Source organism: Coregonus lavaretus (genome assembly GCF_964263955.1).
Source record: "Coregonus lavaretus genome assembly, contig: SUPER_35_unloc_3, whole genome shotgun sequence".
NCBI classification, from domain to species: Eukaryota; Metazoa; Chordata; class Actinopteri; order Salmoniformes; family Salmonidae; genus Coregonus; species Coregonus lavaretus.
The window spans coordinates 89029-110782 of record NW_028167179.1 but is presented as its reverse complement, the minus strand read 5'-3'; the positions used below and the strand labels follow the sequence as shown (position 1 = coordinate 110782).

General features: G+C 41.7%; 1 protein-coding gene across 1 annotated transcript; it reads left to right on the top strand.

Annotated features, from left to right (window-relative positions):
• The first annotated feature begins 11122 nt into the window (after positions 1-11122).
• On the top strand, positions 11123-21754 carry LOC311110309 (uncharacterized protein). Its single transcript, XM_084188845.1, has 6 exons — positions 11123-11613; positions 12006-12130; positions 12331-12417; positions 14260-14424; positions 16830-16941; positions 18824-21754. The coding sequence occupies exons 1-6, from the start codon at positions 11361-11363 to the stop codon at positions 19765-19767; spliced, it is 1686 nt and encodes a 561-aa protein (XP_084044971.1). The 5' UTR covers positions 11123-11360; the 3' UTR covers positions 19768-21754.

Below are 21754 nucleotides of genomic sequence, written 5' to 3'. Positions count from 1 at the left end.
AATCAAGGTATGACATTCTCTTTCTTTTCAAATACAGTCTCTTTGCGCTTAGTTTTGGTCAATTTGCAGTGTAGAAATTATAATTATTTTCCATCCCCTGACAAAAATCAGCCCACGGCTGAATCTAGTTGCCTACCCCTGTAGTAGATAATATGATGATGGTTGGTGTATGCAAATATGTTTCACTGATGAAAGGGACAACCGTGTCCTGTTTTTCTTTAGTACTTTTACCTCATTTTCTCCCCAATTGGTAGTTACAGTCTTGTCCCTTCGCTGCAACTCCCCTACGGACTCGGGAGAGGTGAAGGTCGAGAGCCATGCGTCCACCGAAACACGACCCTGCCAAGCCGTACTGCTTCTTGACACACTGCTCACTTAACACGGAAGCCAGCCGCACCAATGTGTCTGAGGAAACACCATCCAGCTGGTGACTGCGTCAGCTTGCAGGTGCCCGGCCCGCCACAAGGAGTCGCTAGAGCGCGATGGGACAAGGAAATCCAGGCCGGCCAAACCCTCCCCTAACCCGGACGACGCTGGGCAATTGTGCGCCGCCTCATGTCTCCCGGTCACGGCCGGCTGTGACACAGCCTGGGATCAAACCCGGGTCTGTAGTGACGCCTCAAGCACTGCAGTGCCTTAGACTACTGCGCCACTCAGGAGAGTTCTTGTCCTGTTGTTTGATGCTGGCGTTTATAATGAGGAAATGATAATGCCTTAATTCATGTTTACTTATACTGATCATGACAATGGGGTGAAACTCCTGGACAACAGTTGTGATAGTCCATTACATAATGTCAATTTTACTTTGACCTGTCCTGTTTTTAGGATATGTTGCTTAGTTAACATGTTAGCTATTTTTTTATTTTAATTGAGTGCCATTTAGGTTAAGCTAGTTGATTGGAGAAACCTGCATGATGTAAAAAGTGTCCGTCTCATTACATTGTCATACATTTTATCTCCAGCCTGTAGGCTTCAGAAAAGGCCACATACTTTTTCTACCATGTCCTATATCTGCTACATGATTTATGTTAGATCATTTCTTTGACTGAACGTTGGTGGAGCGCTGCAGAGATACGTTTCTCCAACAGCAACTTGGAGAGGCGCACTGGGAATGGACAAGCAAAATATTTTGCACCCCTGCCGTTGACAAAAGCGGGCACTGCTTATCAAAGGGCGGAATCATTGCTCACCTAAAAAGCCCATATGCCACTGTTTGAGAGAAATTGTCATTGTTATGTGAGGTATGTGTTGTTTTCAGTGCAGTACATGTTGAGTGGCCTTCTCGATAGTCATGCTGAAAGTCTGTTGTTAATGTGTTCATAGAGAAATAACATTGTACCTGGTCAAAAAATGTTTTAATCAAAATTTTGCTAAGAGCCAACAGTAGACTGATTGGTCAGCTGTTAGAACCAGTAAAGAGTGCTTTACCATTCTTGGGTAGCTCAGATTGAAGATATGACAAATAGGAGCGGCAACATATTCCTCTACCATCCTCAGTAGCTTTCCATCTAAGTTGTCAATTTCCAGTGGTTCCTCAGTATTCATTGCCAGCAATCATTTGTACACGCTAACTTTACAACATTTACATTTACATTGCTTTTCTTTCATAATTAGGTTTCTTATGCATGTGATGGCTCACAGATGGTTGTTGGCATTTCATTTGTCCACTTTGCCAATTAAGTAGTAATTTAAGTAAATGGTCACATCAAAGAGTTTTGTGACGAATGAGCCATCTGATTCAATAAAGGACTGAGTTGAATTAGTATTTTTTCCATCATATTTTATATAATTTATCTTAGTTTCATACGTTTCTTCTTCTTTTTGTTCAGTTTAGTCACATCATTTCTCAATTTGCAGTAAGTTTGCCAATCAGATGTGCAACCAGACGTATTAGCTACTCTTTTTGCTTCATCTCTAACAACCATACAGTTTTTCAGTTCCTTGTCAATCCATGACACTTTAGCAGTTCTAAAGGTCAGTTTCTTAATAGGTGCATGCTTATCAATAACTGGAAGAAGCAATTTCATAAATGCATGAAGTGCAGCATCTGGATGCTCCTCATTACACACATTACATTACACAACAGACCAGCCAATCTTTAGATCTTCAACATAGGAATCACTACAAAATGTTTATACACTATTTTAGGCCCAGCTTTTGGAACTTTGGCTTTTCTGGATACAGCCACTGTATGTGGTCACTACATCCAATGGGTGTGGATACACCTTTAGAACACAGTTCTGCAGCGTTAGTAAAAAAAAAAAGATTAATACACGTGGATGATATAGTTCCTGTACTGTTTGTAAACACCCTGGTAGGTTGATTAATAACCTGAACCAGATTACAGGCACTGTACAGTGAGCAGTTTCTTCTTGAGCGGACTCGATGACCCAGGTCACCCAGAAAATAGACCTCTCTGTTAACATTACATACACTATCAAGCATTTCAAACACATTATCCAGATACAGACTGCTAGCACTTGGTGGTCGATAGCAGCACCCCAAAAGAATAGGCTTTAGATGTGGCAAGTGAACGTGCAACCACAACACCTCAACAACCTTTGACATGAGATCTGCTCTGAGCTTCACAGGAATTTGGCTCTGAACATATACATCGACACCTCCCCCATACACTGAGTGTACAAAACATTTAGAACACCTGCTCTTTCCATGACAGACTGACCAGGTGAATCCAGGTAAAAGCTATGATCACTTATTGATGTCACTTGTTAAATCCACTTCAAGCATAGATGAAGGGAATGAAACAGGTTAAAGAAGGATTTTTAAGCCTTGAGACAATTGAGACATGGATTGTGTATGTGTGCCATTCAGAGGGTGAACGGGCAAGACAAAATATTTAAGTGCATTTGAACGGGGTATGGTAGTAGGTGCCAGGCGCACTGGTTTGTGTCAAGAACTGCAAAGCTGCTGGGTTTTTCACGTTCAACAGTTTCCCGTGTGTATCAAGAATGGGGGGGTGCAACTCAGTATTAGGAAGAGCCCCACCTGTTTTGTGCCCCACCTGTTTAGCAAAAACATTTGGGCATTAATACGTGTCACATATCAGTTTGCAAACAATGTAAAAATATATATATATTTAATAAAGCTGCATACTCTCTTTTTTGCTTTCTGTGGTGGTGGGGCAGCCAGCGGATAATATGAAGTGTAGGGGTTGGTAATGTTCTCTAGTTGTGCCATGATTGGCTCAGTGTTCTGTCACTCATGGGGACACTACGTCACCGCAAAATCTAAGGGTAGAGCGTGAAAATTCAAGCCCCTTGGGTGCCGTCATAGAGTTACATTAGAAGTGCCCATCCAAGAAGGCTCAAGGTCATTGGTCACAGATAAAATGACGTCAAATTACATTATATCTACAGTAGAGTGATTGGACTCATCATGTCAACATCATACTTTCAACATCATACTAGCAAGCTAGCAGTCATCATCATGAATCAAGTCGACAATCTGTTGGCAAATCCTTTTCAATCCTTGTCATATGAAGCAAAATAATTAAGATAAATTATAGGTAAAACGTATCAGTGCTCATCGGCCACTGGACATAAACATTACACAACAAGTTGGAAATCGTAAATTCAACAATGAGTGGTTTGGAAGGAATCAGTGGCTAACTGCAAGCATTGCAAAGCAATCACTAGCCTGCTATTCAGTGGAGTGGGTGTGTGGTCCAAGTCTGGGTTTAAGGGTCTCTTTTCCAAGCTTAAAAGGATAAACATTCAACATTGGCCATGCCGTCAATCCAGCATGACTTCTGCCACACTCAAAACAACTGGAAACTCTGAACTGGGAAATCTCAGACCTCAGTGAGTTCAAGATAACTGGGAACTCTGGAAAAAAAAACGAGCTCCAACTGGGAAAATACATTTTGAACGGTCATCCAACTCGGAATTGCAAGTCGGGAACTCTGGGATCTTTCTAGAGCTACGACCTGAAGATCAGTGACGTCATCATGATTCAACCTTGTTTTTTTCAGAGTTCCCAGTTGTCTTGAAAGCACCATAAATCCAGAGAATGCCAGACTTTGATGAGAAAGTTTGATGACAAAATTTGCACCGCTACGCCACCTTCCTTTTCAAGTTAGCACAACAAGGTGAGTCCAAAAATGTCTTGTATGCTGCTGCATAAATTATGTAATATGCCAGGGAGATATGTATACTGTAGCTAAGAAAGTAATACTAAGTGTATGTTGTGTAGTAAGCTGTTAGTAGCCCATGTGCCTCATCCTAATAATTTGGTCCCCTTTCCCATCATAATTTTAGAGAAATGTAATAATCGAATATTGTAAGAGCTTTCATTGTCTGCTTATATTCCCCCTTTATTTATCCTACAGTTCTGACTTGGTGTACAGGGAGAATATAGTAAGAAAGGCCCATGTTCTGAATTCTATCGCTGTACATTTCAAACGTGCTGAACAAATAGTTAAATTGACTACGTCCGTCCTAGCTCGCTCATTACTGTCTTAATCGAAATTAAGGATTGCCTCTTATCCGCTTGTCGTCCCCTTATGCCATAGTTTATACATCTCAATTGTCAATAGAAACCACATTTGTTTAAGCATGTTAGCCATATCAGCTATGTTTTTTTAAAGTCAGTAAATGAGGCTGAATGAACTGTTTCGCTGCCAGACAAGGCTCCGCTGATAGCCAGGTGTAGCAGTGGTAAGGTGTTGGGACTCTGCTGTTGGGACAGCTTTATGTAGGCCCTAAAAGTTTGTGGGCATCGTTTGTCACCGTTATAGTGCAATTAATTTATTGTTTAGTGTTGTGGTTTTGCAGGCATGCATGTAAAAACGGTTAAATTTTCCCCCACCATTTTTGCTCAAAGCGCTGGTAGTGCGTTCAGATTTCTAGCACCTGAAGCATGCGCAAAACCATGTAAACACGTGCACGACCTCAGCAAGTATGCATGCCTCTCAACATGTATTTTCATCTTGTGTGCATGCTTCAGGTGATAGAAATCTGAACGCACGACCAGCACTTAATTTAGTAGGCCACCTACTGTGTGGGATAGAAACAGGATTCCAAAAAAACTGAACTGATGTGGGGGGATATTCATACAAACAACCAAAAATATATAAAATGAATGAAATCAAACAAATGTATTTTTTAAACATACTTGTATTTTTTAATTCAATTATGTTTTAAAAAACAAACAAATTCAAATCCAAAACAGAATGTAAGTATCCAGTTTCAGTTGAACAAAATCATATATACTGAACAAAAATATAAACGCAACATATAAAGTGTTTCATGAGCTGAAATAAAAGATCCCATTAATGTTCAATACGCACAAAAAGCTTATTTCTCTCAAATGTTGTGCCAAAATGTGTTTACATCCCTGTTAGTGATAATTTCTCCTTTGCCAAGATAATCCAAGGCACTTAACCCTAAATCAAGTTCTGTTCTTACTGTCGTGTAATCAAACTTGTCTGTACGTGAGTAAAATAACTACTAACGGTGTATCTTTATGAAAGCACATTTATTGCTAACTTCACGTTGCTTCACATTACAAGCCACATGAGAGAGAGATCCTTTCCTCATGAACCCCTACATTCCCACAGGCCCTCATTAGCATATGGCCAATCAGGATGCAATATGCAAATAACACCACACTTACCTTACCCCAAAGGTCTTCTGACTTCTAATACATCAATCAGCTCCTGATCAGTCTTCCCCAGAATCTCCGCTCCGCTCCCTTTCTTTTACATTGGGATTTATACCCTTTAATTGCCAAATCCATGCCTACTTTGACTACAGCCACACAAAACATCCTCCCCCTTACACGTGACATTTAAGCAAAATTACATAAAACATTGTCTCCTTTACATGTGATGTCTACACAGAGTCAGGTAACACATTGGTTCCTTCGTAGGTGACGACAATCCGTGGTGTCATCTGCTTCATGGCCCAGGTGCCATCAGGCAACTCTACCAACTCCATCCCAGGGCCAAGATCTGACAGGGGTGTCGCCATATAAGATGAACCTCCGGCAGAGGAACATCTGCATACAGTCTACCCACACCTGTCATTTTCTCTCTGTCTGGGTTTCGCTGTTCCCCAGCTGCCTGTGGTTGAGGCCTCTTCCTGTGCTTTTTCTTCATCTTCCTTGCCTCAGTGTTACCATAGCTCTGACTGGAGACTGGAGGAGTAACCAGGTCATACTGACTAGGCTCATTCACGACAGTGTACATCTATGTGCAATACGTGCTGTTCTGTTCTCGACCAACTGGAATTTATCTATGTCCCTCTCTGCTGCACATGACCACACAACTGGGCAGTAGTCCAGGTGCGACAAAACTAGGACCTGTCTGGTTGACTGAGATGTCAAGAAAGCAGAGCAATGCCTTATCATGGACAGACCTCTTCCCATTTTATGGACAACCATTGAGTCTATATGTTTTAACCATGACAATTTGCGATCTAGGGTTACACCCTGTAGTTTATTCTCCTCAACTTGTTCAATCGCCAAATTATTCAATAATACATATAAATTAGGTTTAGCATTGAGTGAGTGACTTGTCCCAAAAAGCAATGCTTTTACTTTTTGTGATATTTAGCACTAGCCAATTGCTAGTCACCCATTCTAAAACTGTCTGGAGCTCTATGTTAAGGGTGTCAGTTATTTATTTTACCTTCGTAGCCGACGTTTATACTCTTGAGTCGTCAGCGTACATAGACACACAGGCTTTATTCAAGGTCAGTGGAAGGTTATTAGTGAAAACAATAATGGCCCAAGCCGACTGCCCTGCGGTACACCACACTCAACCAAATTTGCATTAGAGTGGTTGCCATTAAAGAAACCCGTCTGTGTTCCATTAGATAGGTAACTCTCAATCCATGATAAGGGAGAGGATGCAAATCCATAACACCTACGTTTTCTCAGAAATAGGTTATGATCAATAATAGCAAAAGCTGCACTGAAGTCTAAAAAAACAGCTCCCACAATCTTCTTACTATCAATTTCATCAGTCATTTGTGTCAGTGCCGAGCATTTTGAGTGCCCTTCCTCATAAACATGCTGAAAGTCTGTTGTTAATTTGTTTTCTGTAAAATAACTTAGTATTTGGGGGGTTTTTTTATCTAAAAGCTTGCTAAGCACTGGTAACAGTGGTCGGCTGTTTGAACCATTAAAGGGTGCTCTGCTATTCTTGGGCAGCGGAATGACCTTTACCTCCCTCCAGGCCTGAGGGCACACACTGTCTTCTAGGCTTAAATTGAAGACGTGGCAAACAGGAGTCGCAATGTATTCTACTACTAACCTCAGCAATTTACCATCCAGGTTGACGGTACCAGGTGGCTTGTCCTTATTTATAGATAGCAAAAATTTTTCACCTCTTCCACACCCACTTTGCTGAACACAAAACTACAGTGCTTGTCTTTCATTATTTGGTCCTTTAAGCATGAATATGAAGGCTCAGCATTTGTTGTTTGCATGTCATGCCTAACTTTATCTTGTCAACAAAAAAAGTTACCTCAATGTTACCCCACGAATACAGACAGGGTCAGGATTGGCGTTCACCACGAGAGGTACAGTGCCTTCAGAAAGTATTATTCATACCCCTTGACTTATTCCACATTTTGTGTTACAGCCTGAATTCAAAAAAATGTCCCACCCATCTACACACAATACCCCATAATGACAAAGTGAAAACATGTTTTTAAGACATGTGTGCGCATTTATTGAAAATTAAATACAGATATCTCATTTACATAAGTATTCACACCCCTGAGTCAATACTTTATATAAGCACTGTTGGCAGTGATTACATCTGTGAGTCTTTCTGGGTAAGTCTCTAAGAGCTTTCCACACTTATATTGTGCAACATTTGCACATTATTCTTTTCATATTTCTTTAAGCTCTGTCAAAATAGTTGTTGATCATTTTCAGGTCTTGCCATAGATTTTTTATTTTTTTTTACTGTTTTTGCTTTGTCATTATGGGGTATTTATGTGTAGATTGATGAGGGAAAAAAACTATTTAATCAATTTTAGAATAAGGCTGTAACGTAACAACGTGGAAAAAGTGAAGGGGTCTGAATACTTTCCGAATGCACTGTATATGGTTGGAATTTCCTGTTTTTATTTTCAATACTGATGCAATTCGTAACATATGAAGCTCATTCTAAAATACAGACGTGGGTGATTTCTTCCCCAGGGTACTGCACGGTGTGCAAGTTTCTATTCCTGACCAGCACAAACACCATGTTCAACTATTGATGGTCTACTATTTAGACCACAATTAGTTGAACGAGGTGTTAGTGAAAGGTTGGAACAAAAACCTGTAAACTCCTGTCATGTGTACAAAAAACCTGTGGCTGTTATTACAAAATGTGCCCTCATGTACTGAACAAGCTTTTGAATGTTCATCTCCTTGATGTGCCTCATTTGGGGATGCTAAAACGTTACTTATATTCTACTGAGCCATTTACTTTATGTTTGTATTATATTTTATTATTTCTTATTGTTGTTGAATTGTCGAGAAGGAACCTGCAAGTAACCATTTCGTTGGACCATTTGTACTAATAAAACTTGAAACTTATTTTGTACAATGGACTGTGTTCTAAGCATTCATGAACAGACAGAGGAAAACCAATATGGGTTCATATTTCTTTAAAATGACAAGTCTTGATGTCCCACTGTTCTAGTTTTGAGGCTTGGGCATCTGGGGGCTGCAGTTCATTTGTCTAATCCCCTGCAATGAGAGAGAAATGCATTAATAATATTACAATGGGGTATTCATTTAATTTAATATATATTCCTGTTTGATTTGCATGCATATAATTAAATTGGACATGTTCTCCTTTATAAAATGCCAGTGTTTGTTTTGTATCCAATGCATTTAACTTACATTAGGATGAAGTAGCCTAGGCCTTCTAATCTAGTTGTATTACATCCTCTAGCTATCAATATTAGTTATCAATGCATAAGGTGAATATAAAACCAAGCTATCTTAAACATCAGTGTAATTTAATAATATCCATGGGTGTTATAGTTGTATGAATTTATCACAATGCAAACCTGCTAACTGGAAATAAAATACCAGCTAGTCCTAATGCAATGCAATATTATAGCTTCACAGTGAAACACCACTATTCTGGCTATTCATCATTTTTAAACAGTGAGCAAAATATCTTATTTCACTATTTCAATTTTTTTAGCTTCAGCCTCTACAATGAAAGTAAGCTTACCTGTCATACGTCCACAACGATGTAGCAGCAGACCAAGCAATTTGCGAGAGTAGGACCCCACATAAAATTATTCTGGTTGGTGTCAGCTTAATTCACTAACACTAACAGGTACTGAGAAAATCGATTCTGTTGTTATTCGTATTAAATATTTCCATTCTGGGATAGTTGTTCACTGAATTGCCGGCACTAGTTGCTCACGCTCTTACATTGGCAACAATGTAAAAATACGTAGCTAGCTAGCATAAAAGCTAGCTTTGTTGACGCCGGCTGCCTGATGATGCGGTTTCCTGTTAAGGTTAGACATCACGTCTAAGTACATTTAAAATGTAGCTGATTTTTTGCGCTCTGCATTCTCCCATACTAGACAGTATGCTCTCTCAGGTGTTCTTGGAAGATCACCCTTGAAAGAATGGGAGAACACAAGTGAGAATTTTGGAATACAGCCAATAGAGTACCACTGTGTAGCTCAGCTGGTAGAGCACGGCGCTTGTAATGCCAAGGTAGTGGGTTCGATCCCCGGGACCACCCATACGCAAAAATGTATGCACGCATGACTGTAAGTCGCTTTGGATAAAAGCGTCTGCTAAATGGCATATTATATTATTATTATAATAGAGTACCACAGTATGAGTCATAATACCCATAAAACCAAACGGTCAAACAGGGAAATGGTTCTAATTGTTTTTCCACCATTTATTTTTCCCATAGGGGATTTTAGAAACACTTAAAATAAGGGCTGTGTTTCGTGTAGGCTTACCCTGGCGCAATGTTTTGATAACTGTGCAAATCTCTCTCGGACAAGGTGACTTCTATCAATATATTTGCCTGTATTTACACCCAACAAACGAAATGCTAATCGGCTGCTAATGTGGCTATCATAAAGAACTACAAATTCCATGATGATCTGGACGAGACTGCCGAATCGAGGCAAAGGTAAGAATCTCTGGATTAACTATCCAATGTTAGCTAAATGTAGTAATGAATAAATTGGCTACATTTCTTAATTTATCCGTTAGCAAAGGTACCAGCTAGATATGATGTGCAGGAGCTTGCAGGGATTTGTAGTCTTGCATGATGTCTACATTGATGCTAATAAGCTTTTGAATCTGAGAGTAAATAAAGCAGAATATATTGATAAAAGTCACCTTGTCAGAGAGAGATTTACACGGTTATCAAAACATCACACCAGAGTAAGGCTACATGAAACACAGCCCTTATTTTAAGTGTTTCTAAAATCCCTTATGGGAAAAATGAATGGTGGAAAAATGATTGGAACCATGTCCCTGTTTGACCGCTAGGTTTTAGGGGTATTATGACACCGCCACGACAGATATTTCACCGGATGTATAAATGTGAAGCATCCGCTTGGCATTTCCACTCACTACCAAATATGGTGATGAGAGGAAGCCCAGTGGCCAGCAGTGGGAGAAGATGGAGCAAGATTGATTTTTCTGCTAATTTTCTCATCTATTAAACATTTGATCTCCATCCAGTTTTCTGTTTCCAAAACTAGAATCTGTAACAAAAAGAATGGACTGCATTTTGTATACTTTACCCTTTGCCAACGTTTCTAAAAATGGCGTTGTTTAGGAGTGCAAGGGCGAGTTGAGTTATTGCACTAGCGCACTTCAGAGTAGGCAGTCCCTAACGGATATATGCAAATAAATGCTAGAACACGCCAATAGGATCTCACTAGCTTGTGCTTGTCCTGCCCACTATTATTCATTTGCTCCAATTGGAAACGGCAGGTTCTCGTCTATCTTGGGATAGTTATACAAAACGTTGCCTCCACTGTGGGGCTCTATAAATGTAGGGTTAGTTGGTTGGGCCATTTTCTTTCCTTTTCCCATTTTTTGTATCACGTGTAATGGACTCTCACTCCAGTCCAGTTGGTGGCGGTAATGCACCATTTTGGTTGCCAACCGCCATTTAAAAACAAAAGAGGTACGGACGTAAACATGACTAAGAACAATTTTCTCATTAGCGTTTTTATTTAGACATTTATTAACACAATGGAACTCAAAATATTACTAATTTAACTGCTCAGCATCACATACTTACGCCAGGTAGTCTTTACTTCGCGTTGGAGACAGGACTTGGTTGATATATGTTATCTAGGTAACGCTAGCTTGCTAGCTGCTAACGTTAGCTAACAATGGCCATGGTTTTTCACACTCAAATAGCCTCCATTATGGAGGTGCTAGCGAATACAGCCGTGGCAGAGGTCTGTAAACTCGTAGACGACGACTATGCAGTGTTTCGTTTGGAAATAACTCAAAGCCAGAAAGAAAACAGGGCATTGCGGAGGAAACTACAGCTACTGGAACTGAAGGTGTCACGGGAGCGCGCACTCGCCAGTCGTCCCAGTAGTGTCAAGATCCTCGACCGATACAGAGGAATGGAAAGAGGTACATTTTTCAGCGGGGACTATCGCCCCGTTCCCCTCTGCACATGTGTGACTAGGTGTGTTAACCAGAATTGGGTCTTGGTCCGTTTTTGGATAGTATGCAATAATTCCCCTGATTACGTAACTATATTGCACAAAGACACAATATCATATTCTAAACAGATTCTTGATTTACTGCATTTACTATTATTTATTCATTGAAAACAATATGATGCATGGAATAGAATCAATCGATCTATAAATAGTATATCAAGAAGTTATGCAAAGTCTTACCTTACATCCTGGCCAATTCTAGACAGTGTCAAAACTGTCAATAGTGTACAATATAGCGTTCAGCTTTGACAGTACCTAACCTAACCACCTCTTTATCCCCAATCATTCTCTCGGGTGAAGGACATCTCACTGGAGGCCACAGGAGCTTTGTAAAGCCAGCAGGACACAATACATGGAGAGATGACCAACCAATCACTGTTAATGAGGGGACTGGAACCTCAACCCAGTATGTTATCATGATAGAGGTTAGTGTAATAGTATTACATCAAAATTACAGTACATCATATGTGGCTAGTTTATTTCAGAAAGGCTCCCCTCAGCTATTCACTTACTTACATGTACATCCTCATTTATCTGCCATAGGGGAGCTTGTGAGACTTCCTTATGACATTGTTATCCAATTCTACTCATGTACCGGTAATAACCTCCCCTCTTCTTGTGTCAGGATGCAGAGGCTGAAAGTCCTGGAGGATCGTCCCTGGTCAAGCAGGAGAGGACTGTAGAAGAAGACCCACGACACAGCATCTCGGAGGTCAGTGGCACGCCGAACGCCATCCTAATGTCAGAGACTTTAACTGTAACACACAGGCTTTTACACACAGGATCTGACCACAGATCAGACCCAGAGAGACTGGGGCTGGGTACACTAGGCTGTCTTCCTGCTCCTGGCTCAGAGTATTTACCCGTATTTCACCAGAGTCAAAGGACTGTTCAATCCCATGTAGATGGTGATGCGTTTTATACACTGGCGTTGATGATCTGTCTTGTTCTTAAGCTACAGAGATGGACCCAGGCAACATGCCCTTGGGTTTAGAGACACAGACTGATCTGTCTAGAGGGGACTGGAACCGGTACAGTAGTAGTGTATACTCTGAAGGGTGCGTAGATAAGAAAGGGGAGGGTCTGGTCGTAGATGTAGTAACTGTGAAAGTGGAGGGCGACATTCCTTCCACATGGAATACAGATAGTTACCTAGGAGACGGACTCTCACAGGACAGAGATTTCATGGAAAGCTTAGAGACAAATCCCAATGTCGAGACCCACTCCCCTTTACATGCGTTCAGGGATCGCGACCCAGTGTCCACTTCGATGGGGCCTTCCGATTCACACGGCCAGTGTCCACTTCGATGGGGCCTTCCGATTCACACGGCCTTTTCGATCAGGTATTGAACTCAAATGACAGGGCTAGAGCCCAGGTTCAGGGAGGGGGAGCCACAGCGGGCAATAGTAATAAAAAAAAAAAAGGTTCCTCTGCATATTTTGTAACAAAGGCTTCAGCTGCCTCCAGAAGGTGCTTCCACCAGTGGTTCCACACAGCGGTGAAACTATTCAGCTGTACACAGTGTCACATGCACTTTGCCCAGTCTGGCAACCTGAAGAGGCACCAGAGGGTCCACACAAGGGAGAAATCCTACAGTGGCCCCCAGTGTGAGAAGAGGTTCTCCAACCAGCACCATCTGAAGATGCACCTGAAGGTCCACAAGGGAGAGAGGCCGTTCGCCTGTACACACTGCGTCAAGAGGTTCCCAGAATGGAGCTACCTCAGGATACACCAGCAGAAAAAACCATTCCACTCGGTAGTTTCTGATGTTTAGATCAAACCATTAAAGACAAATAAACATTTTCATTGTTGTCAGCAGAAAAAATCCACAGATGCATTTGGAATAACGAGAGTAACAGATTTCAGTGTTGAATATTCCTGGGTAGAATATTGCATCCAGACATTGTGTGATATATAAGGCATATATAAGCCTAAAAAGTCTGTTACATATTGTGTTTGTACTGTGTAGGCTATATGATGTTCTCAAATGCATATTTCATTACTTCCATTCAACTACTTAATTTTATCCCCAAGACACTTTTTTAATGACAAAATGAATGCAGTTTATCAAGTTCATACAGATTTCTAGTTGAGACGTGTTTTCATATAGAGTATTTAAACTTGTTTATGTTTTAATAAACACAAAATGTTACTTTTCATTCCAAGACTTTCATTGAGATTCTCTTTAGTATACATCACATCTGATCTCACCCTATTCTGCATACACCCAACACCGCTTACTAAATATACCTACACATACCCACACACTAACAAACACCTATTGTACACGTCAAAATAGTTTAGTCAGGTTTGTCTGATGATTACTTTTGACTTATCATAGGTGACTCATATTTACCCACAACATCATATTTATGTCCACCATGATGAGTTTAACAACAATTACATAATTCTGTAACTACAGTATAGGACTCAAATGTAGTGGGGATGGGTAAACACTCCATGTTGAAAGTGTGTTTAGTGTCTGTGCGTGTGTGTGTGTATGTACCTGAGGGAGTGTATGTCTGTGTAATCTGTATCACCTGTCTCTTCCAGGAAAAGGAGGGTCCAGATGTGCTGCTGGTGAAGGTGGAGGGGTGTGAGGAGGGTCTGGAGAACCCTGAGGGGACCATGGTCATAGATGACAACCAGACTACACCTCCTCCTGAACACACAGAGGAACCAGCTGAGCAGCATAGGACCCCACACAGTCTCACTGAGGTGAGCCCACTGTGAACTACTGTCTGAATGGTATTAGGTCAGGGCCCGTATCCACAAAGCCTCTCAGAGTAGGAGTGCTGATCTAGGATCAGTTTTGCCTTTTAGATCATAATGGATAAGACTATACAGACACGTGGGGTTCCTAGATCAGTACTCTTACTCTGAGATGTCTTGTGAGTAGAAAATTGGTCGTAAGTGCTTAGACTACAGACATTTTACTCCTACTCTAATGGGTCAAAATAAAAGCTATGCATGAAGCCTCTTTAGTCATAAGAGTCCCACCTAGTCAACAGATACACTACATGACCAAAAGTATGTGGACATCTCATTCCAAAATCATGGGCATTAATATGGAGTTGGTCCCCCCTTTGCTGCTACAGTGCATTTGGAAAGTATTTTCCACATTTTGTTACATTACAGCCTTATTGTAAAATGGTTTAAATAAATACATTCCTCATCAATCTACACACAATACTCCATAATGACAAAGCGAAAACAGGTTTTTAGACATTTTAGCTAATTTATTAAAAATAAAAACCAGAAATTCAGACACTTTGCTATGAGACTCGAAATTGAGCTCAGGTGCATCCTGTTTCCATTGATCATCCTTGAGATGTTTCTACAACTTGCGGTCGCGGCCGGCTACGACAGAGCCTGGATTCGAACCAGAATCTCTAGTGGCACAGCTAGCACTGTGATGCAGTGCCTTAGACCACTGCGCCACTCGGGAGATGTTGTACTGAATCATACAGTATGGTTGTTAAGTCGAATTTTGATTACCGTCATATCAACACACTTGACACCTGTTCAACAACTAACTAAATCACTTTTGGCACAGTAGGCTAGGCATTAACTCACTTGCTGATTATGTTGCATAAAACATTTGAAAGGTCTATCATTAATCACCAAACGCGTAGGCCCTAGATGCTGTCAATTGCTTATAGATCAATTTCCCAACTCATAACATGATGTAGTTTAATGGAATAATCGAAAGAAAAATGTGATTATTTATTAGCCTAGAGGTTATAAGTATTTAGGCATATCATGTGACTTAGGCCTCATGTAAAGTCATTGTCAAAAGCGCAAAATATAGCCTACTGTTGCATGTAGATCTATAATGAACAATATAAAAGCAACATGTAAATTGTTTGTCCCATGTTTCATGAGCTGACTTAAAAGATCCCAGAAATGTTCTATACGCACAAAAAGCTTATTTCTCTCAAATGTTGTGCACAAATTAGTTTACATCCCTGTTAGTGAGCATTTCTCATTTGCCAAGATAATCCATCCACCTGACAGGTGTGGCATATCAAGAAGCTGATTAAACAGCATGATCATTACACAGGTGCACCTTGTGCTGGGGACAATAAAAGGCCACTCTAGAATGTGCAGCATTGTCAAACAACACAATGCCACAGATGTCTAAAGTTTTGAGGGAGTGTGTAGTTGGCATGCTGACTGCAGGAATGTCCACCAGAGCTGTTGCCAGAGAATGTAATGTTAATTTCTCCACCATAAGCCGCCTCCAACGTCATTTTAGAGAATTTGGCAGTATGTCCAACCGGCGTCACAACTGCAGACCATGTGTATGGCGTCATGTGGGCGAGCTGTTTGCTGATGTCATCATTGTGAACAGCGTGCCCCATGGTGGCGGTGGGGTTATAGTATGGGCAGGCCTAAGCTACGGACAACGAAGACAATTGCATTTTATCGATGGCAATTTGAATGCACAGAGATCCCGTGATGAGATCCTGAGGCCCATTGTGGTGCCATTCATCCGCCGCCATCACCTTATGTTTCAACATGATAATGCACAGCCACATGTCACAAGGATCTGTACACAATTCCTGGAAGCTGAAAATGTCCCAGTTCTTCCATGGACTGCATACTCACCAGACATGTCACCCATAGAGCATGTTTGGGATGCTCTCGATCGACGTATAAAACAGCGTGTTCCAGTTCCCGCCAATATCCAGCAACTTCGCACAGCCTTTAAAGAGGAGTGGGACAACATTCCACAGGCCACACTCAACAGCCTGATCAACTCTATGCAAAGGAGATGTGTCACGCTGCATGAGGCAAATGGTCACACCAGATACTGACTGGCTTTCTGATCTACGCCCCTACCATTTTTAAAAGGTATCTGTGACCAACAGATGCATATCTGTATTCCCAGTCATGTGAAATCCATAGATTAGGGCCTAATGAATTTATTTCAATTGACTGATTTCCTTTGAATTATCAAACCAATAAAGAGTGTCAAGTAATCAAATCAACTAGCACGTTTGCATAGTATCAAATCAACTCATAGCAATCAATCATTGTCCAATAAGAAGATGCCCCATAGCAGGATGCTCATATCAGATTTCTTGATCTAACATCCTCTCACTCTGTATCTCTTACAGTCAGTAGACATGGAGGATGAGAAGCCTGATCTGCTGCTGGTCAAAGAGGAGACAATAGAAGACGGACCAGAGAGCATTGATCTGCTGAGTGGACTAAAGACGGGGGAGCAAGGTAAGGGAGAAATACATACAGTGAGGGAAAAAAGTATTTGATCCCCTGCTGATTTTGTACGTTTGCCCACTGACAAAGAAATGATCAGTCTATAATTTTAAATGGTAGGTTTATTTGAACAGTGAGAGACAGAATAACAACAACAAAATCCAGAAAAACGCATGTCAAAAATGTTATAAATTGATTTGCATTTTAATGAGGGAAATAAGTATTTGACCCCTCTGCAAAACATGACTTAGTACTTGGTGGCAAAACCCTTGTTGGCAATCGCAGAGGTCAGAAGTTTCTTGTAGTTGGCCACCAGGTTTGCACACATCTCAGGAGGGATTTTGTCCCACTCCTCTTTGCAGATCTTCTCCAAGTCATTAAGGTTTCGATGCTGACGTTTGGGAACTCGAACCTTCAGCTCCCTACACAGATTTTCTATGGGATTAAGGTCTGGAGACTGGCTAGGCCATTCCAGGACCTTAATGTGGTCCTTCTTGAGCCACTCATTTGTTGTCTTGGCCGTGTGTTTTGGGTCATTGTCATGCTGGAATACCCATCCACGACCCATTTTCAATGCCCTGGCTGAGGAAGGAGGTTCTCACCCAAGATTTGACGGTACATGGCCCCGTCCATCGTCCCTTTGATGCGGTGAAGTTGTCCTGTCCCCTTAGCAGAAAAACATCCCCAAAGCACAGGGGGCCAGTATGAAAAATGTATGCACTCACTAACTGTAAGTCGCTCTGGATAAGAGCGTCTGCTAAATGACAAAAATGTAAATGTAAATGTGTTCTTGGGGTCATAGGCAGCATTCCTCCTCCTCCAAACACGGCGAGTTGAGTTGATGCCAAAGAGCTCCATTTTGGTCTCATCTGACCACAACACTTTCACCCAGTTCTCCTCTGAATCATTCAGATGTTCATTGGCAAACTTCAGACGGGCCTGTATATGTGCTTTCTTGAGCAGGGGGACCTTGCGGGCGCTGCAGGATTTCAGTCCTTCACGGCGTAGTGTGTTACTAATTGTTTTCTTGGTGACTATGGTCCCAGCTGCCTTGAGATCATTGACAAGATCCTCCCGTGTAGTTCTGGGCTGATTCCTCACCGTTCTCATGATCATTGCAACTCCACGAGGTGAGATCTTGCATGGAGCCCCAGGCCAAGGGAAATTGACAGTTCTTTTGTGTTTCTTCCATTTGCGAATAATCGCACCAACTGTTGTCACCTTCTCACCAAGCTGCTTGGCGATGGTCTTGTATCCCATTCCAGCCTTGTGTAGGTCTACAATCTTGTCCCTGACATCCTTGGAGAGCTCTTTGGTCTTGGCCATGGTGGAGAGTTTGGAATCTGATTGATTGCTTCTGTGGACAGGTGTCTTTTATACAGGTAACAAGTTGAGATTAGGAGCACTCCCTTTAAGAGTAATCTCAACTCGTTACCTGTAGAAAATACACCTGGGAGCCAGAAATCTTTCTGATTGAGAGGGGGTCAAATACTTATTTCCCTCATTAAAATGCAAATCAATTTATAACATTTTTGACATGCGTTTTTCTGGATTTCTTTGTTGTTATTCTGTCTCTCACTGCTCAAATAAACCTACCATTAATTAAATTAAAGACTGATCATTTCTTTGTCAGTGGGAAAACGTACAAAATCAGCAGGGGATCAAATACTTTTTTCCCTCACTGTAAAGCCTACATAGAGTAATAGGTCTTCAATGGGAATAGTGATGCGCCTGGCTATTATATTTTCTCCATTCATGAAATTAAATCAGTACAACTTATGTTTACAACCAAAACACACATTATAATGTATGAACTTGACTCAGTAATTGACTCAAACTTCATATGTAGAGTTTTCTCTGCCATGTTTTTAAGATCTATTTTTTCTTCTTGCAGGTGGTTGGCTGGAGGATGACAGAGGAGACTGGGCGGCCATCTTGGATTCACAGACCCAGACGGGTGCAGCCAATGACCCGGGGGATGACATCACTGAGCAGGCCAAGGACAGAGGTGACATAGTGGAGGTCAGTGGATGGGACAGCATCTTCAACTCTGGGCTGGAGAACAACACTGTTAACCACAACCAGAAACAGACTGTCGAACACAAAACAACAACCGAACTTAGTCTCCGTGACAACAGACTGGCTGAGACCAGGGCGAGGCGTAGATTTTGTCTGCGAGGACGGGTAGGTGTCGGTATGCGGCTGGAGAAAACAGACACCGACTCGGCTAGAGATGCTCCGTCCTGCTCCTATAGTTGTGATTCAGAGAGACTGATGGCGCCTCAGGTTAACCCCCTAACAGGTGCTGCCTTCAGCCTGCCTTCTATAGGATCTGTCAACTGGAACATGGACCCTGCGACAACACAGACACTCCCTGGCCTTCATCCTCCTCAGACTCTCCTAAGGTTAAACCAGACCTCAGACAATGTCAGTGCCTCAACATTAAATGGCTACACAAGCCCATTGACAAATGACAGTAGTAGAGACGGAATCAGTAAAGGTGGCGGCGCCAAAGAGAAACGCTTTCCGTGTTCATTCTGTGGGAAAACCTTCCGTTTGCCCAAACAGGTGGTGATCCATCAGAGGATGCACACAGGGGAGAAACCATTCGACTGCCACCTGTGCCAGGCCAGTTTTTCAGACTTGTCCAACCTGAAGAGGCACAAGATGGTCCACACAGGGGAGAAACCCTACAGCTGCCCCCAGTGTGAGAAGAGGTTCTCCCGCCAGCACCATATGAAGATGCACCTGAAAGTCCACACGGGAGAGAGGTTCAAACTGCGGGAAGAGGTTCTCAGAGAGGAGTTACCTCAGGATACACCAACAGAAAATGTGTAGTGACATGTAATATAGTACTAGTTAGTACTAATTCTGTTGGTTTTGGATGTAGTAGGGAACTGGATGAGGTGAACTGAAGAAAGAATGAGTATGATGAGACAGAGAAGATCAGGGGTCAGCAACAGGATTTGGGGGATTTTTGTTTTTGGTCAAAAAAAAGACTAAAATCACCAGGAATTCAGCTGAAAGTATTCCCACAAATGAATAAAAAGTGTCTCAATGTAATCAAGGTATGACATTCTCTTTCTTTTCAAATACAGTCTCTTTGCACTTAGTTTTGGTCAATTTGCAGTGTAGAAATTATAATTATTTTCCATCCCCTGACAAAAATCAGCCAACGGCTGATTCTAGTTGCCTACCCCTGTAGTAGATTATATGATGATGGTTGGTGTATGCAAATATGCTTCACTGATGAAAGGGACAACCGTGTCCTGTTTTTCTTTAGTACTTTTACCTCATTTTCTCCCCAATTGGTAGTTACAGTCTTGTCCCTTCGCTGCAACTCCCCTACGGACTCGGGAGAGGTGAAGGTCGAGAGCCATGCGTCCACCGAAACACGACCCTGCCAAGCCGTACTGCTTCTTGACACACTGCTCACTTAACACGGAAGCCAGCCGCACCAATGTGTCTGAGGAAACACTATCCAGCTGGTGAATGAGTCAGCTTGCAGGTGCCCGGCCTGCCACAAGGAGTCGCTAGAGCGCGATGGGACAAGGAAATCCAGGCCGGCCAAACCCTCCCCTAACCCGGACGACGCTGGGAAATTGTGCGCCGCCTCATGTCTCCCGGTCACGGCCGGCTGTGACACAGCCTGGGATCGAACCCGGGTCTGTAGTGGCGCCTCAAGCACTGCAGTGCCTTAGACTACTGCGCCACTCAGGAGAGTTCTTGTCCTGTTGTTTGATGCTGGCGTTTATAATGAGGAAATGATAATGCCTTAATTCATGTTTACTTATACTGATCATGACAATGGGGTGAAACTCCTGGACAACAGTTGTGATAGTCCATTACATAATGTCAATTTTACTTTGACCTGTCCTGTTTTTAGGATATGTTGCTTAGTTAACATGTTAGCTATTTTTTTTATTTTAATTGAGTGCCATTTAGGTTAGGCTAGTTGATCGGAGAAACCTGCATGATGTAAAAAGTGTCCGTCTCATTACATTGTCATACATTTTATCTCCAGCCTGTAGGCTTCAGAAAAGGCCACATACTTTTTCTACCATGTCCTATATCTGCTACATGATTTATGTTAGATCATTTATTTGACTGAACGTTGGTGGAGCGCTGCAGAGATACGTTTCTCCAACAGCAACTTGGAGAGGCGCACTGGGAATGGACAAGCAAAATATTTTGCACCCCTGCTGTTGACAAAAGCGGGCACTGCTTATCAAAGGGCGGAATCATTGCTCACCTAAAAAGCCCATATGCCACTGTTTGAGAGAAATTGTCATTGTTATGTGAGGTATGTGTTGTTTTCAGTGCAGTACATGTTGAGTGACCTTCTCGATAGTCATGCTGAAAGTCTGTTGTTAATGTGTTCATAGAGAAATAACATTGTACCTGGTCAAAAAAAAATGTATTCAAAATTTTGCTAAGAGCCAGCAGTAGACTGATTGGTCAGCTGTTAGAACCAGTAAAGAGTGCTTTACCATTCTTGGGTAGCTCAGATTGAAGATATGACAAATAGGAGCGGCAACATATTCCTCTACCATCCTCAGTAGCTTTCCATCTAAGTTGTCAATCCCAGTGGTTCCTCATTATTCATTGCCAGCAATAATTTGTACACGCTAACTTTACAACATTTACATTTACATTGCTTTTCTTTCATAATTAGGTTTCTTATGCATGTGATGGCTCACAGATGGTTGTTGGCATTTCATTTGTCCACTTTGCCAATTAAGTAGTCATTTAAGTAAATGGTCACATCAAAGAGTTTTGTGACGAATGAGCCATCTGATTCAATAAAGGACTGAGTTGAATTAGT

Excerpts from the sequence above, each read along its gene's own strand:
- LOC311110309 (XM_084188845.1), top strand. The coding sequence starts at position 11,361 with ATGGCCATGGTTTTTCACACTCAAATAGCCTCCATTATGGAGGTGCTA. Across the intron at positions 12,418-14,259 it reads CACGACACAGCATCTCGGAG|GAAAAGGAGGGTCCAGATGT; the intron begins GTCAGTGGCACG and ends TGTCTCTTCCAG. Across the intron at positions 14,425-16,829 it reads CCCCACACAGTCTCACTGAG|TCAGTAGACATGGAGGATGA; the intron begins GTGAGCCCACTG and ends TATCTCTTACAG.